We start from the raw sequence: 10000 nt of genomic DNA, 5'->3' as shown, positions 1-10000 counted from the left end.
GGTCTGTCTCTGGCGGGAATGGGTTTCGCGGGGGCTCCTGAACGCGTCGCCGAGAGGAGCCGCGGCGGGACCCTACTCTGCTTCTCCCTCGGAGACGTTAGAGGTCCGCGTGTCGGCGGCGATTTCGTTTGTTCCTCGAGGCTAATCGAAGGGGCGCGTGGGCAGGTAATCATGGTATGCCGCGTGTGGGCAGGGAGGAAGGGGTAGAAGGCAGAGGGCGTGCCAGGTGCCTTCGGCCGCGTGGGAAGCACGTAGGTAGGGGCGGCCAACGATTCTACGGTCTGGCGCAGCCCACACGGCCCTCCGAAAGCGCGCCAGAACTCCTCCTCGCCGTTGTCTGGTTCTTCCAGCGCGGCCCGGACAAAGGCCGCCGCAAGGAGCGCTCCTCCCTTGGACGTGCCTCTCCGCCCCTCCCGTCGGGGTTCGCGCGAAGGGGACGAGAGCCGTTGGCGGCGGCGGCGGGCGAGGCGCCGCGGAGCCTGTCGATTATTCATGAGGCTCCCAGAACCCTTATGATGTCTCTAATCGTGGGACCTTTATGGATTGTTTAATTATGCAGATTGCGAGACACTCCCTGCGCACGCCCTGGCTTCCCCAACTGCTATCGGGGGGCCACGCGGAGGGTGGCACTCGGAGCTTCGGGTTTTGAATGATTCATTGCCTTGGTTGAGGAGGCGAGCTTTCCAAGCGGGGATTTTGAGTTGGAATTTCGTAATTGTTTCATTTTGAGCAACTCCTTTTAAGAATCCTCTTTTCCTGTCAATAGCTGCTATGGCCATTGCCCCTCCGTATATACTAGTAGGAAAGCAGTTGGACATTAAAGGCGATTTCATTAAGACTTTTAATCTGTAGTTGCCTAATATACATGTTGTTCTCATTGACGTTTTACTAATTACTTACACTTCTTTGCCCTGCAGGAGGATGAGAAGGTCATCGAGCTGGTGAAGAAGTACGGTCCCAAGAGATGGACCCTGATCGCGAAGCACCTGAAGGGCCGCATCGGGAAGCAGTGCCGGGAGCGATGGCATAACCACCTGAACCCGGCCATCAAGAAGAGTGCCTGGACGGACGAGGAGGACAACATCATCTACGAGGCACACAAGCAGTGGGGCAATCAGTGGGCCAAGATTGCAAAGCTGTTGCCAGGAAGGTGAGGACGGATGCCGGGAAGGGCTTGTTGTCCCGGAATGCAGAACTGTTTTCTCTGTCAGGTTTCGTTTTGCCTTTTTTGTGTTCCATATTGTGCCGTGTTCAGTAGCTGCTTGAACAAAGACTAACCCCTTGAATTCCACTCTAGGACTGACAACGCAATCAAGAACCACTGGAACTCCACTATGCGACGGAAGTATGAAGCGGAGATGACAGCCGCCGGTCGAAAGAAGCAGCGCGGAGGCCGGCCCTCCTCTGCCCAGACTCCTCCTGTGATGGCCTCCCCTGTTCCTCATCCGCAGCATTACACACACGAATATCACCACAGACCAGGTGAGCTGATCTCTATGCTAAAGTGTTATTTTATGGGATTAAATATGTATTTAGACTCAATTTTTATTTGTCATTAATCCCATTGTTGTATTGGTTCATTATAATAGTTGAAAATTATCATATACATATATATATATCATGTATAAAAACTAATGCCCTTGTGCTCTTTGTTCCACAGATATGATGGGACCCCCCATGAGTCATGCCCCACCACATTTGACACAGCAGACACCACCTCCTCCTCCTCCCCAGTCCCATATCTACACTCCCAATGGTGGCTATACCCCAACACCACCCCACCCACACCAAGAATTCCACCCCCATAACCACTTTGACATGCCCCCCGCCATGCACACGCCAGTTCCCATCAACAACACATCCCCGTATGGCCAGGAGGCATATCCACAGGTGGGTGTCACTTTTATGCTGTAAAGATTTGTATTTGGAAGAAATGAAATTAAATAGATTGGTCAATACTTCTGTTAAATCACATATACTAATGAATTATTTTATTCTCTCCAATCAGAGCTACTGGGAGCAGAATAGCCCCTACAGCACAAACTACAACATCCCTCCTCAGCAGCAATCGTCTGTCCACCAGTCACAGCCAAGCCATGCCCCTGGCACTATTCTGGATAGCATTGGTGTGCCTGTCTCTACTCAGGTGAGTGACCCATGCCACCTGCAACAGCCTTCACCACGGGGTACTAATGTGGGTATAGTGAGTACGGCTGTTTTGAGTGAGGAGATTGGGCCCTTGCACCACCAGCTGCCACCGACCCCAGGAACTATTCTCGATTGTGAGGGGTCGCCCCTGTCTAGTGAGGTAAGGAGGAATAAGAGCAGCCCTTTGATGGTTGGGTTGCCTTTAACTGGAAGGTCCAAGTAATGATTCTGAGTTTATATATATATGTCTGCATGCATAACTTTTAGAATTAAGTTCTTGTAAGTGGAATCAAAGTAAAAAAAAAAAGAAAAAAGATAGACATTGGAGGATTGCATGGTAGTGAAAATACTATGTAATGCATTCATGACTTGCTAGAACAGTAGAGCAGTGTTAATGATTTGTCCTGTTTTGTATTCAGCAGGTGACCACCTCCACCCCCACACCACCACCGGGCATGCCTACTCCACCCCTGAGTCAGTGCAACCAGTACCCGCCACAGCTTCCCCAGCCACCCTCTGTGTCGTCATCGTCATCAGATTCAGTGAGCCCGCCATTAAACCAGGGCTTCTTGCTTTCGCCGGACAAGACTAGCATCTACCATGACCTTGGCATCATTTCTCCTCTGAAGTAAGTAGTTTGACTTGAGCAATACACTGGATTTTGAGTACTATTGATGTTAATTCTGTGCACTCATGTATTTGTTATGTTTGTCTGTGTGGTTGACTAATTATATATGTTGCACATCAGCTAATGAATGGCTAAGTGTAATTATTACCATAACATTCTCAGTAATATATATGTATTTTTATTTTTTTTTACTAAACCTTTTTCTATTTAAACAGGTACTTTGAGGAGTTAGGATCCCTTTCTCCCCTGAAGCCAGACCGTGGTATGGAAGTCTTCAGGGCTGAGCTGGACATGGGTGCCTTTGAATTGCTTACATGCAGTCCTGTTAAGGTAATAATGTGTGCCGTTATGATATATAGTTTTATTATTTTTTGTGGAATGATATGGATAATAAAGATGTGATGAATCTTCAATTTCTTATCTCCTGTTTCAGATAAAGCAAGAAGTTATCCAGGAGCTCTCCACCCCAAAGGCAGTGTCAGCTTGTAGTGTTGCTACATCCTCTTCCTGCTCCTCCTCATCTGCTCCATCTTCATCCTCAACCTCTACGTCCACTGTGAACTCGTGCCCAATATCTTCCATCATTTCCTCGGTTCCTCCTCTCTCTACCACGTCAGCAGTCACTACCAGCTCCACAACAACCCATAACATGAGCACCAACAGTGCACACAATGGCTCTTTCTCCTCCCTGAACTCATCACGCCTTTCTACTCCTCCCATTCTGAGACGGGGCAGGAGGAAGCAGCCTTCACCTACCAAGAGGTCCCTTCTGTCTCTGATGGTATGATATGCCATTAACATTTGCTGTTGGTAGCTTTGTTACTATTATGGTCATAGTTGGTATTATGAATTATATTGTTATTGCCATTGTTTATTGATGATGATGTTGTTATTCTTCTTTTTAATATTATTATTTTGAATTTGATAATGATTTTCCTGAGGAATACTCGCACATATTCTGACACTTCCAAATATTCTTTTCCAGGAGCAAAATGAGTCTCTGCTCACCACTCCCCAGAAGGTGACACCTGTCAAGAGCATCCCCTTCAGTCCCTCACAGTTCCTCAACAGTCCTAACATCTCCTTTGATGATGGCAACCTCACCTCCACCCCAGTCCTGGGAGGCATTCCTGTCTCACAATCTACCCCTGTCCAGCCGCCTCCTCCCTCGTCTCATCCCCACCACACCTCTACACCCAGTGAGTCGGGTGGCCAACCCCGGACGCCAAAGTCTCGAAGGGTCCTCATTCAGCCTACACCCCAAACTCCAACCCCGCTTAAGAATGCTTTGCGGGAGATAGAGAAGAAGAGTGGGCCTCTGAAGCATCTGGTAAGACATTCTCTGTTTTCAAAAGATAGAGATGACCATTGTGGATATTGTAATGTACTATAATTTTTATTCCATATGATTCCTTTTAATTTCTTTTGTCCTATATGGAATGTCTGCTCAACTGATCTTATATTTCTGCCTCTTTCTTATCAACAGCCTCAGACACCAACACACCTGGAAGATATAACTGAAATTATTCGCAAAGACACTGAGAGAGACCGAAGTAAATTCGAGACTCCTTCAGTGAATAGTCAGAGTGCACGTAATCAGGTGAGCTCTAGTGAATATAGACAGTGTAATTTGAATAGTGATTTCAAATATTTCTTTAAATAATTGCAAGAACATAGTGAAAGTATTAACGAACTTATCCTTTTTTTTCAGTCTGTTATCAATGACAGTGGATATGGCACAGTTAAGCGCAAAGCCCCTCCTCCAAGTGGCAAGGAAAATTCCCCAAGCAAAAAGGCTAGGAAGGCTCTCCCATATTCCTGGTCAACACCTGGGGAGATCCAGGTTCCTGGCTTTTGTGCAGAACCACTTACTCTCATGCCAGAGACACCTGTAAGTAAACTGTACCATATATATGTACCTTACTCTGAAGTTAAGAAATCTAATGGTTGTACTATTATTTCTCGAATTCTTCCTCCTCCTTTCATAGAAATATGTATTAATGTATTTCTTTTATTTATTTGTTATATATTTATTTAATTATTCTTTCTTGCAGAGTAAAAGCCTGATAGGTGATTCGTCAGTGCTGTTTTCACCTCCCTCAATCATCCGCGACACACTGCCTGATGAGAACCATCCTCTCGCTTCAACTTCTCTTCTTGGCAACAAATCCCCAAAGAAGGTAAATATGATCTTGGAATTTCTCCGTGTTGTAGATAGTTAGCAGGTATTATGTAGAGGTAGAAGGTAGAGAGCATTTCAGTATTCTAATGTAAGTAATGGTCAAGAGTCCATAGACAACTTAACTCTGACCTTTTGACATTTGTAGTGAGCAGAATCATTCTCTCTTCTGTTGTTTTTAAAAATGTGAAACATACTGTTCTAAATGAAATGCTGGACATATTAAGAAAGAAAAAAAAACATCTCCAAAGTGATATTATTACAGATATTGAGGTAAGTTTTCTTGAATAGACAATTGTACAGTATAACATGTCATGTAACAAAGCTATATGTTGGGTAAAAGACAATAAACTATAATTTAAAAAAAAGGTTACCCCATAAAATGAAAATAAAGAAAAAAAAAACAAAGATAAAGACTACAGTTTTGAGCTTGGAATAAGAACCACCAAGCTCTTGATACTGCAGTAAACTTTACCATCTGACAAGACCTCTCCTCCCAACCAGGCGAGAGAAGGTGAATTTGGGTGCGTAAAGAGGATATCCTTCGGCGAAGGCCAGACCACCAAGGCCAACCTCTCGAAGGTAAACGCACATGCAGGCCATATAACCCCAGGCTGCTGTTTGTTTGGTGTTAGAAGGGGTTGGGGGGGGTACCAGGGATTAACAGAGAATTTTGAGTGTTTTTGATGGGTAAAAAGATAACTAGAGCTTTTGTTATAACGTGTGCATGATTTTGCTTCTCTTCATCAAATGCATGACATGAAGGTAGCTAACTAACCTATTATGTTGATAGGAATTTGAAATTTGCTTAGTTAGATTAAACAATTAACAATTTAATACCATTTGTGTAGTCTGATTAATACACACATGTTATTGAGGTAAGAAATAGAAATGAATTGGATATTTATACGTATCAACAGGTCAAATTTGGTTAAAGTATTTTCAAGATTGTTTTACTAATTGGGTTGGATTTCCACTTAATATAGCCATTAACACCCCCCCCCCTTAATTTTGTTTTGAAAATATTGGACTAATTGGGAGTGGAAACCAGTTCTTCCAAACTACTGTCCTTTCATTGAAATATATCTTTTCATATACTGTTTTAAAGAATACACTCATAAATTAAGATTCTAGTTTTGTTGATCAGGAGGTTTGCCAATTTTCTTATAATTATTTGGTTTATTGAATGTTTGTTCCTGGTCTTGTTCTGATACCATGCCTTCCTTGAAAGTTTGCTTTCTCTGTGTTTTGTGTTGTGTGTTTATCCTTTTATTCTGGTGAAATAATCATTCTGTAGTCCTTGGGTTCCTGATAATATGTACCAAACTTTTCATTAATTGAGAGAGATAGGTAATCTTCTTCTCTCCCTGTTTTAGTCTTCTTTAGGGCTGCACTGTAAAGCAGTTCAGAATGTGAAATCTTTCCTCTATCCCTCTTAAAGAAGAAATAGTGGAAAGGAAACTCAACCTTTTTTCAATCTTTGCAGTTGGACGTGAGGTGGGAGATGGTGGCGTGTGGCAAAACCGAAAACCAGCGCCGCCTGACCGAACAGGCACGGCAATTTGTCACCCAGAACTCCACTCTCAAGCCACGGTCACTCAACTTGTAGGGGTGCTCTTGCCTCTGGGTTACATGCGGAGGAAATTCTAAGGAGCAGTGTTGTTGCTTTTTATCGTTTGGCATGGGTGTACGGGGCTATTTTTCTTAAAATGTTTGTAACCAGCCATTTATATATATATATACACATATCTACATATAATACTTGCCTCTGAACTAGTATAGATGTTTTGTTTATTAATTCCAATTTTGTAGTTTGAGATTGTGAAACAGTTCTACTGTTGCAAGCTTCGTTCCTTCAATGTTCATTCTGTTTTTGTTCCTTAATAACTATGTTATTAATCTTTGGGATTTGCTATACAAGGAACATTATTGTATTTTTTATAACTTTTCCCTTTGACATAAACTATAACTTAATGATACTCTCCTAAAGAAACTCCTGTGTCCCCAGGGAAGCTAAACTATGAGTGTGAATGTTAACCATAAGATGCAAATGATCTTGGTTGGATTAACATGTGAGTTTGGTCTGTCATGTAGAGTGGTGTGTGGGCAGCCAGTTTTAATAGCAAGGTTAGTGTATTGAGAGGGAGGTGCAGTATAGGTTGATATCAGATACCTTGGACCTTAAATATAAAAAATATATTACTGTTTGTACTGGGCAAAAAAAAAGGGGGGTTGGTTCAGATAATTGAGCTTCATGTTACCATTTGGGACATATGCTGTGTTGGATTTCAAACTAAGGTCTAAGATCTTATGAAGTTAATATCCAGTGCCTCTCTCTGTCTGTAGTTTATGCTATTATAGGAAAACCCAGTTATTATCAAACCAAAGTTTTGTTAGCACTATCAAAGAGTTTGGTAAGGACCTAGCTAGTGGGTTGGGGCATATAATGCCAAACTTGTGCTGGCAAGTAATAGTTAGGTATATCAACTGTACATGTGCTATGATATTAAGGAAGTATTGTTTTTATTCTTGGGGAATTTACAAACTTCTTTTAAAAGGTGATAGATGCTATGTGGGGGTATTTTAATCATGTATCAATGTAATGAACAAACTATTAAGCACCTATAATCTCATTAGCTTTGTATATAGTTACAGCTTTATAGGAAGAGCTATTATAGATATTGAGATTTTTTGAGAAACTTTCCTTTACGCAAAGAATGCTCATTTCGGTTACAGCAGTAATGAGTGAACAAACATGTATTTACTTTGCCTGGCTTTCGAGGAAGCTGACCATTATTTCCTTTCATTATGTTTATTTGTTAAAGTCTTATAATAATTTTATGTGAAAAGTTTTAAGCCTTATCTATTTTTTTCTCAAGCTAACTGTTAAAAATGGCTTTAATTTCCACCCCTTTGTGTATATGAACTACCTTGTGTAGACATCTGTAGCTTGTGTTAATAGGATCTTACAATGTGCACCAGTTTTGATTTAAAATAGAAAAAAAAGGGTCATGCTGTGCTGGTAACTTTCATCTCATTTCTCTGTCTTGGATGTGCGCAAAGCCACTGCACTCGTACCTGTGAGCGGTGTTCGTCTCTATCTGATGGCAGAGATTTGTCACCTGCATGTGTTTTAACTGTCATTTAGTTTAAGTGTTATAGTGTATAGTGTTTATCATTTTAAACAGTAAAGATGTAAGGCTTTTTTTTTTTTTTTTCTCATGTGTGTTATCTGCACTCTCACTTCTGTTTGCAGCATTTCACATTCAATACATCTGTTCCGGCACAGCTGACCCACCCATAAAGTGGTAGTGTAGATTTTACAGCTAAGGAAGGAAAGCATTGTGTATGGTTATTTGCCAAATGGGTTCTGCTTGTTTTGTGTAATGATTTAACATCCAGTTTGTATGAAGGAACAGACCAAAGTAATATATTTTTCTTTGTTTTTATTAAGACTTTTTGGAGGGTAGTTTAGGGGGGCTGCACAAATGTTAGTGTGCTCCATTATTAGTTTCTTGGTGTGGGGGGCAGTGGGATTTTATAATTGTGCAGATGTTTTTTTCCCTGCATCTTGAGAACCTCATGTAGATAGGCATTATTTATCTGCATTTGCAAAATATACGACTAGGGAGTATATGAACAGAAAGGTACTGTGATACTCCTAGCTCCCTATCTATTTTTTGAGGCTAAAACGGGTGTATTATTGCGGCCAGAGAAGTTTTCCAATTAGAGAGGTTTGTTCAATGTCATGATGCAAGATGGTAAATAGTTTACTTTCCCCCCCACACAGACACATGTATATATTTAAAATACTAAAGTTACCACCAACCTCATGTATAATCATCTAAATTTTCAGTAACTAAACATTGACTAGCAACATTTTCACAAGGCCAAAATGAAGCTAAATTCATGGCTACAACAACAACAACAAAAAAAGAATAAAGGAATTTTGGAAGCTTGAAAGTTACATCTGTTTGAAACTGGTGTCCAGTTGGAGACGTTTTTATGGTTTAATGCTCCTTTAGTCATTCTATGCTTCTGGAGTCCGCAATAAACTTTCTTCTGTCCTAGTCATCCTGAACTGCAAGCATTTTTCATGGATAATTTTTCTTGTTAAATTGCCTGATTGCACTTGGGTTTATGATAAGCAAATGACAATTACTATCACTTTTTTTTAACTTTTGTTTTACCAAAACATTACATAGTGCAGAATTTCAGGCCATATCTTCCTGTTTGTTGCTAAGGGCATATAGTTGTACCAAATATTGAGCTTTTCCCAAGTTAGTGACACTAACAGTGTATTATATATTCAGTTTAGGAGTTACAGCATATATTAATTATGCATTAACTTTGTTTATGTTGGAGATTAATCTGGAACTCTTTACTGTAGTATGGTCAAGGGGACTTTGTACAAACTAATAATACATTTATTATATTTCCAAAAGTTCTGTGCTTGTTATATCTATAGTAATTTCCCATGTGGCGCAGATTATAGGCAGCTCTATTTTAGGGAACCCATTGGCTGAAACTTTAATTGAATAAATATTTATTTCCATAACTTGCTGCTACAACCATTTGATCTAGATTGAAATGTGAATAAATTAAGTCACCATATTTTGTCTTTTCTTTCAATACCTTTGTTTTATTGTCAAAACAAGAAATACAATTGTATATACGCTATTTCCCTTGGTTTATATTTCAATGTAAAGGCATACTGCATTTTCCAATGCATTTTCTCAAAAAAAATAAAATAAAAATAAAAAAAATAAAAAAATAAATAAATAAAATAAATAAATAAACCAATTACATTATGCCTTTCAACAAAATGCAGGGATGGAATGCACATACTTGCTATGCTCAATGTAAAACTAGATACACATGGATGGCTCTACAAGTGCTTTGTCACCGAGGAGTCTGTTACTAGTCCTACTTGTATCACCTGTTTACCCTTTTCCTTGATTATTATTTTATATTGGTTATTAATCAATGTGAATAATAACATTGATAAAAACAAGAAAATCAGTCCTGAAAACTCAAATTAAGGG

The 10000-nt window shown here is 40.5% G+C and overlaps 2 protein-coding genes across 16 annotated transcripts in view; one reads left to right on the top strand and one right to left on the bottom strand.

Annotated features, from left to right (window-relative positions):
- Nucleotides 1–9569, top strand: part of LOC113819873 (transcriptional activator Myb) — an 83306-nt gene extending 73737 nt beyond the window's left edge. For 7 of the 13 annotated variants that reach the window (XM_070121230.1, XM_070121229.1, XM_070121226.1 and 4 more), the window contains 13 exons: nucleotides 918–1150; nucleotides 1298–1482; nucleotides 1661–1890; nucleotides 2009–2308; nucleotides 2568–2776; nucleotides 2992–3106; nucleotides 3210–3557; nucleotides 3762–4106; nucleotides 4263–4376; nucleotides 4488–4667; nucleotides 4831–4956; nucleotides 5460–5537; nucleotides 6442–9569. In XM_070121230.1, coding sequence (XP_069977331.1) covers nucleotides 918–1150; nucleotides 1298–1482; nucleotides 1661–1890; nucleotides 2009–2308; nucleotides 2568–2776; nucleotides 2992–3106; nucleotides 3210–3557; nucleotides 3762–4106; nucleotides 4263–4376; nucleotides 4488–4667; nucleotides 4831–4956; nucleotides 5460–5537; nucleotides 6442–6564 — 2586 coding nt within the window. In that variant the 3' untranslated portion in view covers nucleotides 6565–9569. Of the gene's footprint in view, nucleotides 1–3; nucleotides 166–917; nucleotides 1151–1297; nucleotides 1483–1660; nucleotides 1891–2008; nucleotides 2309–2567; nucleotides 2777–2991; nucleotides 3107–3209; nucleotides 3558–3761; nucleotides 4107–4262; nucleotides 4377–4487; nucleotides 4668–4830; nucleotides 4957–5459; nucleotides 5538–6441 lie in introns of those variants that run through there. The other 6 variants (XM_070121234.1, XM_070121233.1, XM_070121232.1 and 3 more) reach the window with 6 other exon arrangements.
- Nucleotides 9570–10000, bottom strand: part of SpdS (Spermidine Synthase) — an 18300-nt gene continuing 17869 nt past the window's right edge. For all 3 annotated transcript variants that reach the window (XM_027372100.2, XM_070121239.1, XM_027372098.2), the window contains exon 8: nucleotides 9570–10000. This exon is cut by the window's right edge and continues 2140 nt beyond it. The gene's annotated coding sequence lies outside the window, so the exon portion shown is untranslated.

The sequence above is a fragment of the Penaeus vannamei genome, chromosome 4, assembly GCF_042767895.1.
Source record: "Penaeus vannamei isolate JL-2024 chromosome 4, ASM4276789v1, whole genome shotgun sequence".
Classification (NCBI taxonomy): domain Eukaryota; kingdom Metazoa; phylum Arthropoda; class Malacostraca; order Decapoda; family Penaeidae; genus Penaeus; species Penaeus vannamei.
The sequence above is the reverse complement of the archived record's forward strand: the minus strand, read 5'-3'. Positions and strand labels throughout refer to the sequence as shown.